The sequence below is a fragment of the Gymnodraco acuticeps genome, unplaced genomic scaffold (assembly GCF_902827175.1).
Source record: "Gymnodraco acuticeps unplaced genomic scaffold, fGymAcu1.1, whole genome shotgun sequence".
NCBI classification, from domain to species: domain Eukaryota; kingdom Metazoa; phylum Chordata; class Actinopteri; order Perciformes; family Bathydraconidae; genus Gymnodraco; species Gymnodraco acuticeps.
This window is the reverse complement of record NW_022990673.1, coordinates 2,780,121-2,802,371: the sequence shown is the minus strand read 5'-3', so window position 1 is coordinate 2,802,371 and position 22,251 is coordinate 2,780,121. Positions and strand designations below refer to the sequence as shown.

The 22,251-nt window shown below is 38.8% G+C and overlaps 2 protein-coding genes across 3 annotated transcripts; one reads left to right on the top strand and one right to left on the bottom strand.

Moving 5' to 3' along the window:
* The first annotated feature begins 5,399 nt into the window (after window positions 1–5,399).
* zgc:153738 (uncharacterized protein LOC558115 homolog) lies at window positions 5,400–13,909 on the top strand. Of its 2 annotated transcripts, none has more exons than XM_034229707.1 (19): window positions 5,400–5,899; window positions 7,215–7,542; window positions 7,700–7,819; window positions 8,022–8,204; window positions 8,285–8,356; window positions 8,700–8,905; window positions 8,985–9,069; window positions 9,159–9,269; window positions 9,415–9,490; window positions 9,613–9,719; window positions 9,824–9,910; window positions 10,006–10,067; window positions 10,151–10,233; window positions 10,520–10,627; window positions 10,708–10,907; window positions 12,504–12,590; window positions 12,692–12,869; window positions 12,946–13,184; window positions 13,274–13,909. In XM_034229707.1, the coding sequence occupies exons 1-19, from the start codon at window positions 5,889–5,891 to the stop codon at window positions 13,385–13,387; spliced, it is 2,457 nt and encodes an 818-aa protein (XP_034085598.1). In that variant the 5' UTR covers window positions 5,400–5,888; the 3' UTR covers window positions 13,388–13,909. The 2 variants fall into 2 exon arrangements, with proteins under 2 accessions (XP_034085598.1, XP_034085599.1); XM_034229708.1 differs by lacking the exon at window positions 5,400–5,899 and adding an exon at window positions 6,731–7,092.
* A 4,472-nt stretch (window positions 13,910–18,381) lies between these two features.
* ociad2 (OCIA domain containing 2) lies at window positions 18,382–21,359 on the bottom strand. The gene is made up of 7 exons (XM_034229979.1): window positions 21,194–21,359; window positions 21,025–21,109; window positions 19,956–20,009; window positions 19,825–19,872; window positions 19,576–19,732; window positions 19,295–19,369; window positions 18,382–19,042 (listed from the first exon to the last, which is right to left on the bottom strand). The coding sequence occupies exons 1-6, from the start codon at window positions 21,278–21,280 to the stop codon at window positions 19,297–19,299; spliced, it is 504 nt and encodes a 167-aa protein (XP_034085870.1). The 5' UTR covers window positions 21,281–21,359; the 3' UTR covers window positions 18,382–19,042; window positions 19,295–19,296.
* Window positions 21,360–22,251: the final 892 nt, after the last annotated feature.

Genomic DNA, 22,251 nt, shown 5'->3' with positions numbered 1-22,251 from the left:
TATCCAACAAAAGGGGTCTCCAAAAGAGAGTTGCCCCGCTATACAAAAGGAAAGAAAATCTCACTTCTAAAGTGGAAACAAAACAATAACAAAACGGGACTGTGTGGAAACACAGCTGTTGCTGATCAACCGGTGCTAATCACCGGGGTCTAAGCAATATACACAAATGCTGATCTACAGGCGCTAAGCTAACCTGGGTCTAAGCTGTTTCACAATGTCACTAATCTAAATGCGGGTCTACAGGAGCTAAGCAACCTGGATCTACGCAACACACACACACAAACCCTACACTAAACACAGAATACCACGACACACTGCTAACCAGTGTGCTCGCACAGAACCCTACAGAATACACACTGCTAGTCAGTCTACAGAAGTACAGAATACACACTGCTAGTCAGTCTACAGAATCACAGGATGAGGGCTTTGTCAGAAGTAGAGGGTTGAGGCATCTGTCACAAAATACAGGGCCTCCAGACGGATGTTCGTGCCCAGCCTTTATCCTCCTCCCCCGGATGACGTGGCAGCAGCGGGCAGGGCTTGAGTGACGTCTGTCCAATCCCCGCGAATGTTGCGAGGTCGGGACGGCCACTCACAGCATCAGAAGGCACAGCTCATTTGCATACACACAGTTAAAGGCACAAGGTAGCAGCGTCTGTAACATAGATGTAAACAATCTCCGGCTGACTACATGCACATGTTTTGGTCGTGCCCTAAACTATCGGAGTTCTGGTCTGCAATATTTGATTCACTTAGGGAGGTCTTAGGTGAAACAGTGGACCCTAGCCCCCTCACTGCCCTTTTCGGAATTCCTCTGATGCCCAATGCACCCATTACCTCAAAACGAGTTATCGCATTCACCACTCTGCTTGCCAAGAGGCTTATTCTCCTTAAATGGATACATTCCTCCCCTCCCACCCATAATAGATGGATTCATGAAATCCTGTATTGCGTCAGGCTTGAGAGGATTAGGTTCTCCCTTAGGGGCGCCCTGACGACGTTCCATGACACCTGGCAGCCTTTTCTGGACCACATTGACACCCTTACTATTGGTGAAGAACCCAATACTTAATTCTCAGCAGAGCATCCCCCCCCCCCTTTTTCTTTGAAATACTATTTAATATTCACCCTCTATTTAATTTTGTTTTTATTTCCTTGCCCCCCCCCCCCCCCCCCCCCCCCTTGTATGTGTGAATGAGATTGCGGGGTATTGGGGTTTGTGTTTATTTGTCAACTGTACTAGGAAAACACAGTATTTTACATGTAATGTCTTGAAAATGTCTGCTTGATATCTGTGCGAAAACTAATAAAAAGATTTAAAAAAAAAAAAAAGGAGAACACTTTGGAGCAGGGCCCAGCTGTAGTCTGTTTCTACCTGATGTACTTTTATTTTAGTGTACTGTGACAGTTTGCGGAGGAACTGCATTAGCCAGAATGTGATTGGTGATATGGAGTGTTCATTTGTCAGCATTTCACAGACTGGGAGGGGAGGTACTTGCTGACCATCTCCAGGAAGAGTGAGGCAGTAATAAAGCACTCTTTTTGTCTGACCTGGAACTTTGGATGCAACATTACCTGTAGCATATAGGGTCAGCGGTGTCTTCTTTCTCAGGTGTTGCACAACTATGTTTACTCCGGTTTCAGAATACATATGTACTCCAAATGGGTCAACTTGAAAATGCTGTATGTACCCAGGCATCCTGCGATAATTTGAGTCACATTCCTTAATGATCATTTGTGTGAGGTACATCTCCATGAAAACATCCTCATGGATTCTTTTACCTCTTCTTACTTCTGAACGTATCACTTTGAGAACATTTTTGTTCAGACTGCGGCTTATGTTTCCTGAAATCAGTTCAGCAACAAGTGTTTTTTTAAGTTTACTGTAAAATACTTGACTCACTCCTTTATGCAGGGCTCTTGCAATTCTGCCTCTTCTTCTGTTTGCTGCTGGTCGGAAATTTTGTCTCATTTGCTTTGTGTGCCATTTTCCCTCTTTGCAGCACAGATATTTTAACAAGGGTGTCTCCCACTGGCTGATTTTGGATTTTAAAGAAAGGGAATGTACAAACTGCACAGATGTTTAAGTACGGACATTTAATGTTCCTGCTGTTGGGAGTTTTTATGTGGTGACTCTTGAAGGCAAGTGTACAACAGGGATTTTTCTCTCGGAAACACTTGTACAACACGTCGGTCCACGGTTGCCTCAGTTTGATTGAACCCGTCAATGGAACAATCTTTTGCAATTTCTTTCGATTTACTGTTATTCTGAACCTTTTAGATACTACTGGCAACTTCCACCAATGTGTTTTGGTGCCTGTGTTTTTATTGTCATCTTGTGCTCCTCTTTGCAAATGCTGTTCTTCAGTTTCTGCCTCATTGATTTCTATGTCCTCCTCTGATAACTGGTCATCTACTTCTAGTCCACTCTGAGAAGACATCCTTTGTTGTTTGTCTTCTGCTTCATTCTTGTCTGTGTCCTCATCTGATAACTGGTCATCTACTTCAAGTCCACTCTGAGAAGACATCCTTTAATGTTTGTCTTCTCCTTCTTTATTTTCTGTGTCCTCATCTGATACCTTATTCTGAATCATGCTCAGAGGCAAGTCCTTTGTAAGACAGTCTTCAGAACATTCCCCTCCAACATCTCTCTCGTTTTGATGTTCCTCCATTACCTGAACTTCCTTCTGCTCTAATGATTTTTGGCGTTTATAGATCAAATCCCTCAATCCTTTTCGATTGTTGGTCCATACAACCCACAGCCAATGACGGTTTTTCTTATCATCATGACCAAAAAGGATTATAGCGAGTTCTGACCAAATATATGAAGAATGTCCTGTATCTCTTTTGGTAATGTGAACACTCTTCATTCCTCGGACCAATGCTTCCATTCCACCAGCCATTGCCCATAAGTCCTTCCTCTGGGCCCTGTTTCCTTTTTGAACTCTTCCCATTATTTTCAAATAGCCTCTAACCTAGGAAAAGGAGAACAGGCAAAGCAAAATACTTTTTCTCAATATAAAAATAGTTTGAAGTAAACTTTTTAGAAGCACATATAAGAAAAAACTGTGGCCAAATATGTAACACTAAGTTGGGTTTTTGTTTTGGTTTGCAAAACTAGTAATTTGTCATTTTAATATGTGTAATATTACATCACAGGAACAAATAATATTTGTTTGTATAGTTTTAATTCAGTAACATTTCAGTTGATCAAATACTAACAAGATGAGCTCAAACGTAATTGTCTAAACAGGTATATATAAGCTTAAATGACTGTTAGTAACTTCAATGAAAAGACAATAAAATTAAAATAATACTTACATAGGCCTATAACATTGGAACAGGAGTGGAGGTATGTTTTCCAAGAAGTCCCAGCGCATTAAGTACTGAAAGTGTTATATTTAGGCCAAATGCGTCCTCTGTGTCAGTAGCATACAATTTCAAAAATGTCTATCCTCATAGTTTGCTGTACGCACTGAAAAACGGCATGATCCATACATGCTTCATTGAAGGCCAGTGATTGGCTGGAGGCTTGATTGCTCTGCATCCTTCATTTGATTTGTTTAAACTCTTTACCCTTTTGCCATGGACCAATCTTTTTTCTTTTTAAGTGTGGCAGCTGATCTCGTGTACATCACCTGCACCTGAAGATGTTTTCACGATTTCATTTAATTTCTAGTCCTAAATCCTAGTCCTAATTTCTTGCACTAAGAAGTACTTGCACTAATGTCCAATTTATGTTTTTTGTTGATTGTGTTTTTTATATATATTTATTACTTACTTTTATACCCTTGTTTAGCTAGAACTTTCTTAATTTGTTTATATATATATATATATATATATATTGTTTTTGTTCAGGCTGTGGGACTGTAAGAAACGGTATTTCAATGTTTCTGTATGTATAACACATGTGGAACATTTGACACTAAAGTTGACTTTAACTTCAACTTTGGCTAAATCTGTAATGAACATTTAGTTTTGTTCACAAAAATATTTATACAAATGTATCAGTGGAGTATAACAAACAGGAGACTATACCGATTGTAAGTCGCTTTGGATGAAAGCGTCAGCTAAATGTAATGTAATATTAATGTGTGTAGTGAGTTTGGTAATAAACTGTATAATAGTAACGTTATTGAAGATTATACTATTGAAGATTTTACACTATAAATATTCCCCAAAATTATTCAAAAGCACATTTTTCCAAACTATCTGCTGTAGTATGACCACCAGGAGACTATTGATGTGTGTAGTGAGTTTGGTAGAAATATACTGTATAATAGTAACGTTATTGAAGATTATACCATATTTATTGAAGATTTTACACTATAAATATTCCCCAAAATTATTCCAAACCATATTCTTCCAAACTCTCTGCTGTAGTCTGACCACCAGGAGACTATTGATGTGTGTAGTGAGTTTGGTAGTACTCCACTGTATAATAGTGACGTTATTGAAGATTATACATATTTATTGAAGATTTTACACTATACATTAGTGTTAATTTTGTCAGCTATTTTTTAATTTAGTTTTAGTCTTAGTCCTGTGTTAAATTTTCTTTTTAGTTTTAGTCATATTTAGTCACCTTCATCCTGTTTTTATTTAGTCAAGTTTTAGTCGACTAAAAGTCTGAGCATTTTAGTCTTATTTTAGTCGACTAAAACAGTAAACATTTTAGTCAAGATTTAGTCGACTAAAAGTCTGAGCATTTTAGTCTTATTTTAGTCAAAGAAAACTAATTATTTTAGTCTACTTTTTGTCAATGAAAACTGTTGAGTCTTTTTTAGTCATCAGATTATATAGAACATTTCAGTCAAAGTAGCCAAAACCAATAATTTGTCATTTTAATCAAACGTATTTCACAATAAGATTATATCTTGTCCTTATTTGATGAAAAACACAGGTTGATTAGAAAGCAGCTTTGCAGAGAGTATTATGGTCAGGTTTGTGATGTTTTACTCTGTGTTATGGCCACATTGCTTCCCTTCTGATAAAACAATGCATTCGCTTTTTTTCTCCGCCTCATTGTAGCGAAAATGCGCCCCAAATATCACGTCGTTTCGTTCTCCCAAGCAGTGGTGGCTTTAGACTTGTTCGTGAGTTTGGTAGCACTCCACTGTATACTAGTGACGTTATTGAAGATTATACCATAGCCTATTTATTGAAGATTTTACACTATAAATATTCACCAAAATTATTCCAAACCATATTCTTCCAAACTCTCTGCTGTAGTATGACCAACAGGAGACTATTGATGTGTGTAGTCAGTTTGGTAGAAATATACTGTATAATAGTAACGTTATTGAATATTATTGAATATTATTGTATTCTCTTTTTTCGGAGTTGCACTTTGCAGACGGTCCCTGAGCACTCATTTCTTCTCCTGCTGCAGATAGAGACCAATGTAATGTGTCCAGTTTGGAGGACAGCACGTATTGGCTTTTTTTGATCAAAATGTGATTGTAGTTCGTTGTCAACCTTACCACGGTACTTAGGAGACGTAGGCCTACTTTGTGTCTGAACAACGTTTTGTTCATGAGTTATTGATCCGTGAAATCTGAATCTGCCAATATCGTTCCAACTTTACTCAACTAGAGTTTACGTAGTTCTAAAAAGCTTTTGGCCTATATAAACAAAGTGTTATTTTCTTCGGTGATTTATTTTAATAAATCAGTTAGTAGACCCAGAGGTGAATTAATATCGTTTTTGTAACAACGGTCACATGATCAGCTTCCGCCTCCGGAGTGACTGTCACCATGGAGACGGACCAAGCAGCAGGTCAACTTGGGAAAACTGTCCTAATGTTTGATGCTATTTAACTAAATTAGTTAAGTTGTTCGATTATTAAGAAACATTGGAAACATTTGTCTCTCCCTGGAGCCAGAGACATGTCTCAAAGGTAAACAAAACCTCGTTGCTGTACATTTGCTGGCTAATGCGTAATTTACCTTTAGCTTATGAAATGTAACTGAAGCTAACGTTAGCTAGATGTTTTCATGCTAACAAAGATAGCAACGTTTAGTGACTCAAAGGGGAACTGTCAGTGCTGCGCATAACACGTAAACAATACAATACTTAGTGGTGGAAGAAGTACTCAGATATGTTAAGCAAAAGTAGAAATACCAGACTGTAAAAATACTATGTGACTAAGTTAAAGTCCATTAGTGGTGGCATAAGAATATACTTAGAAGTACCAAAAGTAAAACTACTTATTGTGCGTAATGTTCAATTTAAGAATCATATACTATTTATATTATTATTTTGTAATGCATTAATGTGTTCATGACAGCAAGTAAAGGTGGAGCTACGTTTAATGTAGCTGCATATCTTATCATTTTATAATCATAATGTATTTATGAGTTTAGTTATGTTGTTTTAGCTAATAATCTGAATCTGTAAAGTAACTAGTTAGGTACAGGTATTAGTGCAGCAAGCACTCAAAAATACTAACATTGACACGTGCTGTTTGGGCAGTGATGTTGCATGGCTTTGTTTACCTTTGCATAGCTCTGTTACCACCAACACAAGATGTAAAGGTACAATGTTAGAAATGTCTTCAATGATGGAATTGAAGTAAATTAGTGAATTCATTCTCTTTTAATTAAAATGTAAACATCACTAGTTCGGAGTGAGTTACTTGGCAGATTAAGATTATGAATAAAACATGTCATTAAACTAAAACAACATGATGTATTATAATAGATTAAGATACATAGTGGTAAATAATCAAGTAATCAAATGTAGCTCTACATTGATACAAATATCTATTACTGACCATTTGTACTTTTATCTTTGGTAATTATTTTTCTGCTAATAATTATGTAATTTTACATTAAATTCAATGCAGAATTGTTACTTCTAAAATAGTATGATTACATTAAGGTCTTGCTATTCTTACATCAGTAAAACTTCTTAGTACTTTACACCACATGTAGTACATAGTAAAGAACAGCTTTATTGTAAGACCAATGCGTGATGACCCTGATGAAGGCCAACAGCTGAGACGTGTCAGCCTTCCACTAACCTGTATCCTACAAGTGTCGCATGACTCTGACCTCTTCAGACTTTTCCCCTTATCCTTGCACCTTGAAGGTTGGTGAAGTTTTAATAATTTTTTCTATGAATAAGGTATGGGCCTTTCTTGACTATCACTCAACTCCGAGGTACCATTGTTCCAGTCTCAGCTAATCAGCTAATTGTTTCCACTGTTCCAGGGGATACAACGAGATGTGGGCCGACGCTCAGTTAGCGTTGAGCCGCCTGCTAACTGAGGAGCTGCCTGCTGAGCCCCCCCGCCCAGAGAAGGACAGGGTGGTGTTCTTCCAGCGTCTGGCCATGCTCTATGTGCGCTACATCCAAATCCTCAGACAGCTGGAGGAGGTCTATGACCAGGTGGTCCACCCTCAGAAGAGACGAGTTGTTCGGGCGATTCTCGATGGTGTGATCGGGAGGGTGTTAGAGCTGAAAAATGAAATGGTGGAGAAAGAGTTCTCAGAGTACCACTACATGGATGATGTCCTTCATGATTTAAAGCTTACACCTGTGAGTTTCATAGTTAAGAGCAAGTATAATGAAAATTAGATCCTGATAAACCCAAACTAAATTATATTGACATATCAGCAGCAGGCATTGGCTATATGTTTGATTGCCCTTCAATAATTAAATAACTCAACAGCTTTTGCCTTTGTCGCCACCCTAGGAAGACCTTGAGATCCCCATCCCTCGCTATTTCCTCAGGGAACGCAACAAGGAACTCCAAGAACGAAAAAAGATGCTGACAGAAATTCTTAAATTGGTGGGGGTTACTGAAAGCCCAGAAGTGAGTTAAAAAAACTAGCCACATCTAAATTAAAGCCCGTACTTGATATTCTTTGACATCATTCATTTTGTAACAAAATGGGAAAGTAGGATACAAGTTAAACAAACACAGGTTTTAACTTCACAACAAAAATGCCTTTAAATAATTTTTTACATTTATTAAGGATAAGCAGAAAAATGATAGAACTATTTTGTCCTCACAGCCCTTGATGGCCAAGGACATGAGTCAGGAGAAGGCCATTAAGATCATTCAAGTGGCAGAGAGGGCCCGACAAGGACGCCTGAGGGCCAAGTTGAATGAAGAGAGCAGGAACATGAACAGGATGTACAGGACCAAGGAACCTGGGACAGACGCCATTGAATCGGCCACAGTCTGCATACAGAAGGTGCTCCATCATCAACATAATCCCACGTGCCTCTGTCTGTCCTCCCTCATGCTCAAAGATTTGTTGAATTTGATTTGCAGGTGTGGAGGGGCTACATGCAGAGGAAGAGGACAAAGATTGTTCGGGAAGAAGAAATGATTTTTCTGGGAATGGTGAGTTAAATCGGCCATCCATTTTACTCGTCTTAAACTTCAAAAATGGATCCACAACTTTTGTACAAAGCTACCACTGTTTCTAATAATATGATCTAAGAGGTCATTGGTGTCTATTCTTTAAGACCTTATGTCATCTTTTGTGTTTAAAATCAAGTTAAACCTAAAACAGTTTTCTTTTTAAAAACAAAGGGGCAGCTTTATCGTTAAAGCTGTATTGCAGTATTCCTTGTTGTACTTCTGTAGGAATAATATTCAGCTCAATCACGTGACTATTTTTCTTTGATATTAGTCTTTTTGAGATGTTTAATGTGTAAAGTAAGTTTGTTCATGTTTATGTTAGGCCATGGATCCAAAATACAAGGTGCCCTGCCCCACAGAAATCGCTGCCCAGTCCAGTGAGGCTAGCAGAAAGATTAAACAGGAGGAGCACAACGAGGACTACCAGAAGTCTTTAGTGTCCGTCACAAACCAACTACGAGATGTAGAGGGCTATGACATCAGCAAGACCATGAAGGAGCAGATCCGACAGTGGTTCATTGAATGCCGGTAAGGTGAAGGCTGTTTCATTGTTGTTGAAGCATTTCAACACTAATTCAATCAAATAGCTGTGTTTCTTTTGAAATAGTGATACCACAGGATCGTTTCCAGACTTCCCCGAAGAAGAGGACGGAGGCTCAGCCCTCATTTTTGCTGAAAAGAACCCTCAGCAGGTGAAAAACACCCGAAAAGTAGGATTCATTGCCTACTTTTATACAGTTGGAAGAAGGTGAATTATGTTTGCTGTGCACATATCTTTCAGTTAATGGAGGAAATTGCTGCAAAAGAAGATGATGAATCCGACAACAAACCAAAGGGGAAGGAGGAGAAGAAGGAAAAGGGGAAAAAGGAAAAGGGAAAGGATGATGAGGAAGTAAGGCTCACAGACATGCATTACATTGATATTTTATGGATTACTATAATAATTAGTATATCTGGTGATGAAAGGAATTTTGATTTTTCGAACAAATCTCTGTCAGCCGTTTTCCTGAACCTCTGTACTGTATAATGAACCACAGGAAGAGGAGGCAGGGCTGAAGATGATGCCTTCGGCTTTTCTGTCAGACTTGGAAATGGAAAACAAAATCTTTGAAGGTATGTTTAAATGAATGTTTAAAAAAAAGTCAAGATTTGATGACGTATTTGGTATTAATATTGTTATGTATAGTTATGTAACAGTCAAAATAAACCTCAAATTGAATGTTTCTTATCTGAAGATTTTTGGAAAAACCGAAATGAGACCAGAAACTTCAGCCAGAGGCACGAGGTGGAGCTGATCAAGGAGGAAAGGAGGAAAATGATTGAGGAAGAGATTCGAGTGAAGGTGATGCTGTCTACAGAAAACCAACACATGTTAGGAATTGAACAACAAAATGTAACACGGCACCACCTGTAGCTGCACTCTCTGGTCTCTTCTGCTTCTAACAGGTAGATGAGCAGATGAGACAAGAGCTGGCTGAATGGAAGCTCGCTGTGGATAAAGACAAGGGTGGGAAAACCAAAGCGAATGCTAAGGTAATAAGTGAGAGAAAATCCAACACATGTCTGGAAGGGCTGGTCACAGTTTATAATGATTACCCTGAGCTGTCTACCAATGATTTTCAACACAGAAAAAGAAAGGATCTAAGAGTGGGAAGAAGAAGAAAAAGGAGAAGGATTTAACAGCTGACAGGTGAGGTCACACATGATGCACATGTGAAAAGAAATGTCAGTATAGAAGTGAGTCCACTAGCTTTGTTTATTCCGGTCTTCTAGGACTCTGGAGTCTCTGTGTCAGGAGCTGGTGGAGCAGGGCTTGTTGAAACAGGCTAATAACGTTAGACTGCATGATTACATGGGTAAGTCTTTGTTTATTGTTTATAAAACTGGTTACTGAGATCTCTCTTTGTGTTAGACTTATCATCATAAATGTATGTGAGCTCTAAATCCGATTGCAATCAACGAAACAAAGTACAGCGCTTACACTTTGAAACTGTAAACGTCAAATTATTTAGTGTTGATGTGCCACCCTCTTCTGGTTTCGGCTTGCCACAACACTATGATCACAATGAAAGAAAATGTATTTGATTGCCTTACTTGCAATGTTTAATAACTCTTTAACAGTCGATCAATTCTGTCACCTAGGTGATTACAGCTACCTTGGGACCACACTCAGGCAAAATGACATAGAGCCCATGCCATCACTGTCAGATGTGCGGCAGGTCTTATCGCTATATGCTGTTTTACCATTAGGTATGAAGCTGTATTCAATTCAACATTAAATGAATATGATGATTGTCTCTGGTTTGATTATAAGGTGTGTGTTGTTGCAGGCTCTCAATATGTTCATGAGAAGGCTCCTCTGATAAAGGCCATCCTACTGGCAGGGCCCGCAGGAGTGGGTAAGAAGATGTTGATCCATGCAATCTGCAAGGAGACAGGAGCCAACCTGTTCGATCTGTCCCCTCTGAACACGGCAGGGAAGTACCCGGGCAAGAGTGGCCTCGCCATGATGCTCCACATGGTGTTCAAGGTAACAGCGGGATGTGAAATAACCATTACATTACATTGCATGTTACTTTTTAGACGCTTTTATCCAAAGCGACTTACATACTCAATACTGTGGGCAATCCCCACAGGAGCAATTTGGGGTGAAGTGTCTTGTCCAGGGACACAACAGACATGCTGACTGCAGTGTGGTTTGAACCTGTGCTCCCCTGATCCGAACACCAACGCACTAGACCACTGCGCCACAGCGCAAGTTTGTAATGATAATGGTTATTTTATTTCAAGAACTGCTTTGAAGTATTCTTTACATTTAATTCATAATTCCTGACTACACATTTGCAGCAATAACTCACAAGACGTACAGTTTATGTAAGAATTCATCCATTATGGCTAAGTACTCTGAGAAATATAACCTAAAAAAGGGGAAATTTCTACTGCCATTATTTCTGGAATGTGGAGCAGTATGTTGTCGTTTTGTAGCACTATAGAGTGGCGAAGTCACGCCCATCTACTTCCGGTCCATGGGACCTTATTTCGGAAAAATTATGTATTGAAGTCAATGGAGAGAGAAAACTTATCTTTCGATCCCGTTTAAATTGTGCCACGAATTACACATATGATGTTTGTCAATCTTAAAAAATCATTTCCATGTGAAAAAGTCACAGTTTGTCGTAAAACTGTTGAAATATAAGACAACTAGAAAGACTACAAATCCCAGAGTCGCGTAAGTGATGTCATAACTGATGTCACAATTGTTTTCCTCCGCTAAATATAAGAGATAGCTCAGATAAGATAACTTTAACAAGATGCCTGTGTGCTTAGTACCAGGTTGTTATCATACCAGCAATGGGTCTTGCTCGTTCTTTCGCTTCCCGTCTGATCAAAGGACCAGGAGTGGCTGGCAGGATCAAGTTAGCTACCTAGCTAGTAGCAAGCACGTTAGTTAGCATTACAGTCTTGTCATTTTTATTAGCCTTAACATGAAGTAACATTAAGTAACCCAACATTTTAAACAGCAAGAGTAGTAGTCATATTTCGTGAACCCTTTGAAGAGTACTGTCACACCGGTGTGATCGTTCTATAATACACCATTTAAGCCCGGGGGAGAAATGCTAACGCTACATTAGCATCGGCGATCTGTTCTACTTCATGCTATCTGCACAAATGGTTGACATTAAACATTAAAAAGACCAGGCAGTTCAGAGAGAATCAAAGGAAGGCAGGCAGCTTTGCGTGACATTCTTCTGGACGTGTTTCATTGGTTTCACACAAACAAATGTGTTACTTCACAATTTTACGACACATTTTAATTTTTTTGACTTGCAAAATTATCTTTTAAATTGACAAACATCATATGTGTAATTCGTGGCACAATTCAAACGGGATTGGAAGATAATCTTTCTCTCTCCATTGACTTCAATACATCATTTTTCCGAAATAAGGTCCCATGGAGCTCCCCCGTAAGGGGAGGGACTTCGCCTCTCTATTGGTGAAGTTTAATATTTTATGGTGAATTTGGTGGAGCATGAGTTTATTTGCAGTATTGTCTCTAGCAGGTATTTTTATTTTGGCTCATCCAGAAAGTAAGAAAGGCAGTTTTTTTATGACCATCTCTGTGTAGGTTGCAAGATTGATGCAACCTTCGGTAATATGGATCGAAGACGCAGAGAAAATGTTCTACAAGAAGGTTCCCAAGGAAGAAAAAGAGGTATTTCTGAGCCGGACAAAACTCTGAACAGCATTATCAAATGAAATGTTTCAGTTTTCAATTTGCATGGTCATTCGAAACATTTTTGTTTGTCTTCTCAGTTGGATCCCAAGCGCTTGAAGAAAGATCTGCCAAAGTCTCTGAAGTTGATCAAAGGGGAGGATCGTGTTCTGATAGTGGGAACATCCACAGACCCGTTGAGTGCCGACATCAAGTCACTTTGTAAAATGTACAGCAAGATCATTCTCATCCCAAGACCGGACTACGGCTCAAGATGCAGTAAGAATTTACACATTTTGGTAGCACTTGAGTTTTGGTTGTTGGAAAATGTACCTTTGAATCCGTTTGCCTTCAGTCCTGTGGAACCGACTGATCAGGAAGCAGGGCGGGGATGTGACCAGGGCGCTGGACCTCGGCTCTCTTGCGAAGATTTCTGATGGCTACACACCAGGTCACATGGTCCAGGTGATCCAGAGCATCGTCACCAAGCGCCGCACCCTGCAGCAGGCCAACAGACCGCTGACGGCCGCAGAGTTTGTGGCTCCACTAGCCAAGATTGACCCTGTGTTTCAGGAGGAAGAAGAGGCCCTCAAGGTCAGTGCATATACCATATTTTGCACAATTATAATGGCTTTGTTGTAAATGAATGTCGTTTTTTGTTTCTCTTGTTTGTGTATCATCAGAACTGGTATGCAAAGACCCCTCTGGGAAAGAAGAGGATTAAAGCTGCGACAGGAAAGGAAGAAGAGGAGGCGCCAGTCAAAGGCAAAGATGCAAAAAAGAAAGGGAAAAAATAAGTTTAACATGTTTTTGACACAACTGAATGTAGTAAGATATTTTTGAAGCTTGTATGTGAATTGCCCTCTGATGACGGTCCCATTTACCTTGTTCTAAATTAATTAAAATAATGCAAAATAAGTCATTTTCTCTTTGTTGTGTCATTAAATGGGGCTGCAAGCTATGCATTTGACTGTGCTTTAAAAAAAAAAATCTTAAGTACAATTAGTATTTTCCAAAAATAAAATGTTTAGGTTGCATTTAAAATCTACTTAAGTATTAGCATCAAAATATACCAATAAAAAGTATACATACATTATGCAGAATAGTCAATTTCAGGTAATATTTATTTTAAAACTCACTAACATCCCATATAAACATTGTCCATTGTAGTGATACATTTTGATACAAAAATGGAGACACTGGCTCACATTACTATGGAAGACTAAAGCAATTATAATAAATAAATGACTTAATACAATTTTTAAGAAAGTAATGTAAAAAGTCTGAGTTATCAAATAAATGCAAGTTCATTTGAAAAACGCTTTTGTATTTATTTATTTTCCTATTTCTTAATATATTATTTTCTGTTTACATTTATTTCTGTATTTCATTTATGAATAACTCGATATATATTCAAACAAATAAAGTGAATCAAACTTAACCTGCATTTTATTTGAGTTTACCACGACCAATTGCGAATTGAAAGTACTTATTGCCTGAGATCACATGCTGTGGTTTTATTAAATGTGCCAAGTGCTAGGACTGTCTTAGGGAAGAAAGCTTTTAGATGTGCAGCTCCACTAACATGGAACAGTCTGCAAAAAGAATGGAAAATTACCAAGCTAGTACCACTACATGTTTTTAAAGCTCGGTTGGATGCTACAAAATCAGATGCTGTTGGTACCTGTACTTGTGGTTAAATATGTAAATTGTAATCCCTGTACATTTTGCTGTTTATGTTTTTATGTCTTCTTGTGGAACCTACTGCTGCAGGTCTCCCTTGAAAAAGAGATCATTGATCTCAATGGGATTTTACCTGGATAAATAAAGGTTTTGAATTGAATTGAAGTGTGAGAGATGCTTTTAAATATTGCTCGGTTGTGTCACATTTAAGGGCTGACAGAGCTTCTTAATGTTTGTTAGTTGGATGCTACACACAAAAGCACAATAATAGAAAACGTCACACAAACAGCTTAAACTCTGCTAAAGCGTTCTCCTGAGATACCCGTCCCTAACCAGATGGTGATCCAGGTTAAACAGAGCAAACACTGTAGCCTCTGTATGGAAGGATAAGCTAACGAGAGAATTGCTGGAAATGTTTGTAATGAGAAACATTTCCATATATATATATATATATATATATATATCTTTTGTTTTAATCTGTTGACCTACATTGCTCATTAAACAATGCTAAAACAAGTAATAGTAAGAAATACAGACAACTTGATTTATATTATATGGAGTATTTATTGTGTTGAAAAGTATATTGAAGCTGATAATGACAGGGCCGTGGGAAGTAGGGGTGCTGCAGCACTCCCTGGTGGAGGACAGGGGATCTGCACTTCCACAAGATTAAATACAAATATAATACAAAAAAAAATGAATTTTCAGCCTTGATGTAACAACATTCATAATTAAGTAAAGATAACACCCTTTTCACCCCGGTTACATTTTCCATTTGCCCCGTACGATGGGCGCTGTAAGTGATGAAAGTGGGGGATGTTGGCTTATCAGGCGCCCGCAGCTCACAGCCAGCGTGAGAGAGAGAGATAGATAGATAGATAGATAGATAGATAGATAGATAGATAGATAGATAGATAGATAGATAGATAGATAGATAGATAGATAGATAGAGAGAGGGGGTGCACCGGTACCGGCGGGGAATGTTGTTAGCTTCTGCTGCGCTAACGGATATAAGAAGCTGTTTCTACAATAATGTAACGTTCCCAAGATGAGTCGGAGACAGGCTTGTAGTTATTAGGCTTTAATAACTAGTATTTGAAGACAGATGATAACAGGTCAAATACACTTCGTGGGTTCTACCCCACACTCACACTCTTCTACACATACCCATATATATAGCACTGTCTACGTCACAACTCCCCGCCCTCCCCCGTCCGCTCCACCAACCACAGGCCCGCACCTCAGCCACCATCACGGTGCAGCTCTATGATTGGCAGAGAGACGGGGGATGCCGAAGTGACACCCTGAGTAGCCTAACAGGATCGCTACAATAATGTGGAGGGAGAGCTGTCCTGTCAGACTGAGAGGCTCAGTGAGGTAAAGGACTCTGAGTGTTTAGATAGTTCACTTTAGTCTAAGTTGTCTCAGTGGGTCTCAAACGTTTTGATCACAATTTATGTAAACACATATTTCCAAGGCACTCCTTTATAATTATTTGGATAAATAAAAACAGGTTTGAAATTATTCCAATGTATACTAACTATAGGACAGTAAACCAAAAATATTGTTTAAAACTGGAGAGATTTAAAATATGCATAATTAAATAAATGTTAACTGATAAAATAAGATATAAATGAACCACAAAAATAAAACAAGTTAGCCTATTTATTTGTTATTGGCTATGGTAGGTTATCGTTCACATACTTATTTGATTATTAAAATGCAAACCGATCTTTTTCATATGGGTGTTTTAGAGTTGTATCCCCTAGATCAGTGGTTCCCAACCTTTTTTGTCTTGTGTACCCCCTGAGCCTTTTGTCATACCATGAGTACCCCCTCACTCATACGTGCTGATGATCCTTCACAAGTAGAACGTAACTGATTATTGAATGAAAATAACTTAATTTCATCTCCTTAATTTGAACATCTAATTCTCAGGCATTTTCTTAATTTTAACTTAAATCACTCAATAAAAATGAATATGTTGCCTTAAAAATAAATAATATAATCAAATAAATACATATGAAATCAAAATAATCAACTTATCTTTGCTATATATATCTTGTAACATTTAGGCTTAAACCATGGAGTCCCTTTGAATAAGTCCCCTTTAAACACGCATTTAAACTTTAATTCAGGAACAAAACACTATGGCCTAGCCGTTTCTTTTCACCAGTCATTTACAACTTTTTTTTGGGAGGGGGGGGGGGGGTAAGCACAGTTAGTATATGTTTATAAAACGGACAAGTCAAATCAAGCAATCTGATGTTTCTTAGCCGTGATATAACGAGCGTAGGCCTATATCCATGGAATATTTGTTGTTACTTTTCACAAATCAGTATCCCTCCGCGTCTGAGAACCGTTATAAAATCCTAAACTAAACTTTATATAGTAAACTAACTAACTAACTAACTAACTAACTAACTAAGCTTAAGATGGAAACATTTACTGTAAGGTTAACTTCGACCTCCAGGGTGGGCTTACTATGGAGGAGTGGATTGAGAAGTGCCTATCTCCAGAAAAAAAAGCACCTAAACGACGACATTCGCTATCTGTTATTGTTGTTGCATAGCAACCACCTCGCACTATGTGCAGAAGGCAACGGAGGGACGATTTTATTTTATTCCCGGGCTGATTTTTAGTCCCAGTCCGCCACTGAACGTAGCTATTATGTAAGGTAGTTGTAAATCAAACAAGTGCAGTACATGCTATGTTATAAAGCCGTGGAGGGCGGGAGTTTATAAACCAAAGAGTAACCGCCCTTACGGGACGCTGTAATAAGTAAAGCGAACGCACCTGCAAGGACACCTGGCCTCCTATTGGTTGAGGGATTTTGACAGGATTGTTGCACAAAAGTTTCGAGCGCCCACAGAATAAATCTGAGAGCAGAAACAATCTGTAAACAGCAATATATCTGAGTGCAAGCGTACAGTTTGAGCAGAAGCAGAGCTAATCTAAGTGCAAGCAGGCACTATTGGAGTGCGAGGACAGGGTTTGAGGGAAATAAATACATAAAGTATGCTCTCAAATTTAAATACCACGCTCTTGAATAAAGATAGGGAATAACCGCCATAGTTTATGTCCGACGCATCTTTGTAACGCACGAAGGACAGGAGCTGCGCTTCTCCACTCACATCTGTCATTTCATCCAGCTGCAAAGCGAACTGACCGGCTAGTTTTATTTTGTTCACCACTTGTCCAATTATATTCACAGACATATCATTGATCCGACGGGATACGGTGTTATTCGACAGGGGAACTTTCTTGAGTGCTTCGGCAGCTTTCTTGTCTATCATAATTTCGGCCAACGCAGTCGCTGCAGGGAGAATGAGCTCCTCAACAATAGAGTGAGGTTTTTTTTTATTTAGCCACAAGCAGGGACACGGCGTAAGATGCCTCGAGTGCTTTCATTGACACATTCGTGGCTTTCATCATTACTGTCTGGCTCGACTTAAATTCCGACAGCTTTCATCTGTAAAATTCTTCACTTTTATCGACACTTCCCGAGTGTTTGGTGCAGGGGCGGTTCTAGGGGGGGGGGGGCAGTGCCCCCTAACACTGACCTCTGACCCCCCTGTGGCCCCCCTAACAATGAAAAGTATTCAAGGATTTTGGCGCGGTTGTGCGTGCCACAGACTATTGTCTCCCTAGGGAAACAAATCGCGCACTATCATTTTTGACGGGATTATTATTTGTTTTACTTGTCACCTTGGAATTCCACGTACCCCCTACAGTTCCCTCGCGTACCACTAGGGGTACGCGTACCCCCGGTTGGGAAACACTGCCCTAGATCAGTGGTGCCCAACCTGGCGCCAAATATCATATTTAGACTTTTTTTTTTTTGTATACATATAATTGTTAAAGGCCATGTCTCTACATTACAATAAAATATAAAAAAGAATTGATTGATTCATTTGAATACAAATTCAAGTTAGTAGCTATTAAAGGCATACAAAGACAGAAATGTAATTGTTTCTTTAATATAAATGTTTCTTCCGCCCGTAAAGTGTCCAAACCAGGCTTTTCTGGATAAGCGCATTTTTAAAAACATAGTCATTGTCCATACCGGTTTCAGTTGGATTATTTGTCAGTTGCTCCGATCAGATCGGTCTCCTCCATTTTGTAGATTATTTATGACTTTTGAATCCACATAAACACAACGGCAAAATCCGGCTTACTTTGAGCATGTGTTTTAAACAGTTTAATCCCTTTGTGAATTGTTTCCACTTCCGCGCCTTCCTTTAATTTCTTCATACAGCGGGAATCCAAATGAATTAATCCTGAGTCCAATAATGTTCAAGCAATACTAAATACATTTCAAGCCGTTTTATATAAGCTGTCCACCATATCAATACGTTTCTCTGTTTGTCTGTGGTCTTTTGTAGAGGTTTTTCATTGCCAGCTAAAATCTTGCCTAGGGCAGCAAATTGGTCAAAACCGGCCCTGGTGTCATCCCCACAGCACCCCCCATTTGAAACATGTTCCCACGGCTATGGATAATGAAATCAAATTACATCTGATTAAGGCACTCGCTATATGAAAATCAAATGGTATATGGTCAGATGAAATACATTACAAAGGATCTTTGACTGAAAGCATGAGAGCTACCCCTGGTGGCAATTTTGTGTCAGGTTTCTCCCGAATGAATAATGATGTGCAACATATCAAAGTTACTTTAGACAAAATATATGCTGTATTCATGGCATTTAAGAAACTAAAAAAGTGATACATCAACACTGGCAGTCAGTCCTTCAGTGTTTCTGACGATCCTGAAAATTAAAAAGGAATACATCAACAGCACATTACTTTACCATGGTAAAACATAACCACACCTGACAGTCAAATACTTTATCATGTTCTACCTGTTTTCTTATTTTGAAGATTTGCAATTTTCGAGTAATAATAGTTTTATTAGTCACTTACTTGTCTAGACTGTGCACTAATCTGTTTTTTTTTAATAGCTTCAGAATTGTGCGTGAAATATGTTTTCAAATATCTCTGCCAAGATAGGATCTGTTTACCTCTAGCTTTTCACTTGTTCTGCAGGTGCATCTTGAGCCTTCTTCTTACATTCTTCACACACATGGTGGCACGATCTGTAGGGATAACAATCTGGTCAGCGTTCATTATTATAATTATTTATTTATTAAAGCAGAAATGTTGATGGACAAATAGGACAGATTCAATTGTAAAAATCAATTGTTTAAAAAGGCATTTATTTCCAATGTTTGAAACTAAAAAAAAGACAGCATCTGTGGGGTTTTAGTAATATTTGTTTTCAAGGAAATACTGTATTCCCCACCTGTGTCCATGACCAGATTTATTGAAAGGTCCAAAGGAACCTCCCTTAGCCCAGGGTCCAGATCCCGGTCCACCTTCAATGCCAACCTCCTGGAATTTGTTTCGGCAGGTCGATACATAAGATGCTTTTCCCACTGCGAAACCAAGGATCCCAGCAACTGAAACAAATTAATCATAGTTAGTCATGATTGCTTAAGGATTTATAAAGGCATTCCTGCTTAGAAAGTCAAAGACACTGGTCGGTACACACCTAAGAGTTTTGGGAATGGTCCAAATCTCTTTGACGATTGCCAGACACCTGCATGGAAATAAACTTGTTCTTAGCCTCATTGTGCGATTATGATATGATGCAAGAACAGGGTTTGACTATTAGTGATTTACCGTTGTAGATAAAACCACCGGTGACAGCCATGCTCCCCATAGAGAGGGGAAGGGCTAAAGAAAGAAAGAAAGAGAACAGGGTCATATAATACAACAATGGTATATTCACAATGGTGATTTTATAGATTCTTGACTGATTTAACACTAACTTGCTCCTGTGAAAGCTACATTTATCTCTTGTCATAGATTGATTGTGCCTCGCTTGAATAGAGTTCAAACTGACTGAACTTTGACCTGTTAAATATTGAGACTCAAAAATCTGTCTACCTCCTTAGAGCAAAAGGATGGGACCCAAAAATGTGTCAACCTTCTAAGAGAAAAAGGACTGGACTTCTCATTCAGGAAGTGCTGTTTCATGTTTATATAACTGCATAGTGACAGAATACAAACAGCAGCTGCTTAGTTTGCAGTGAGATGAAGGACAGGGATCAGGGCTAAAGACAAAGTGTTGAAAACAAGGACCAGTTTGTGGATCGTAGCTGGTCAACTAAGCTAGCTCCAGCAGCCTATGCTAACAACCGTCTCCACAATATTCTGTGTGCTGTTCCGGGGTTTAGTGTAATATAAAGGCTTGGGTGACCTGAGCACACCCCTGGCTTAGCTCCAACCAACCTCCACTTCAAACGAGATCTTATCGACCAGAGTAACCTTAGGAACTCTGTGCAGTTGTAATAATTCACTGAACTCCGTACAAAGGATTACAAATAAGCACAGAATATAGACCGTTTTAATCGACCCACTGTTAGCGTAAAAAGAAGGTAGTGTAAGTGTAACATGGCAATAACAAATCTCTTTATGCCATTTGTAACGTCCCTCTGGGTCCACATATGGGAGTGTTTTTGGGGGCCGGATGAATTCCAGAGGTAAATGTAAACAGAGTGTTTAGTAAAAAGGGGTGTTGATAGATTATCCCTGCCCGAATACCTCTAATACTAAGTACACCTTGAAGAATATACAAAAGACACATGGTGTGTATTCACAGTGTGTAATTTGACAGATTTGTTGGCTTGCGTTTGCTAGAATGATAGAAAATTATCATAATGAATGTTGAATGTTAAGAAGAGAATACCTCTGTACCAGAAGCTTTCCTCTTGGCACTCTTTCCAAACCTTTCTCACATCTTCTCTGTGGACATGATTATCACTCAGAGGGCACTGGAGGACACAGAGGACAGGTTAGTATCTTATCTGATGGCCATGGTGGCCACATCGTGTGGTGCGAATCATGTTGCCTCTTACCTTCCACTCCCCTTTCTTTGGAGCTGCAACAATGTCAGCAGCAGCTGGCGCTTCACCGGTCTTCACGGTTATAGTTTCAGAGCTCATGATGCAGGAGATGTCAGGGTTTCTTTGGACAAGAACTTTTCTACTTCCTCAAGCTCGTATACTAATACTCCTCTCTCAGTGCGTTTGACAAAACCACTTGTACTGTAATTGCTCCTCCCCAACTCCACCCCCTCTTGAAAAAATAAATACTAGAAACACTGTCTATTGAAGGCTTTTTTAACGTAATACAAATAAGACAAAACGCAACTTTAAAGTTGTGAAGGACATTTTTTAAAATTAAAATATTTGTATATTTAAACATAATAATCAAACCCTGTGTAATATACTAATGTTTTAACACAAGATGAAGGACACACATTATGGCTTACAACTTTCCAGTTTAGGCTCACCTCTGTACACCTATCCACACCTGCAAGTAAGACACACCTTTATTTTATGTGGTCTTTGTTCCCTTTATCCTGTAGTTTGTCAGGTATTGTTAATGACAAATTGTATTTCCCAATTACATAATGCAAGTGGGCATGACATTCTTAACATACAACTGAAATAAAAGAGCCAATCCTTGATTCTGTTAGAAACGGTTTCGTAAAAACTTGATTTGTGCGCACTATTTTGAAGATTGAAGAATACCATGAAATCCTCTCACTTATTCTACACTGAACAAAAATATAAATGCAACACTTTTGTTTTTGCTCCCATTTTTCATGAGATGAACTCAAAGATCTAAAACATTTTTTATATACACAAAATAATCATTTATCTCAAATATTGTTCACAAATCTGAAAAAATCTGTGATAGTGAGCACTTCTCCTTTGCCGAGATAATTCATCCCACCTCACAGGTGTGACATATCAAGATGCTGATTAGACAGCATGATTATTGCACAGGTGTGCCTTAGGCTGGCCACAATAAAAGGCCACTCTGAAATGTGCATTTTTGCTTTATTGGGGGGGGTCCGAAAACCAGTCAGTATCTGGTGTGAGGGGTAGGGTTAGGGTAATGTTGTGAA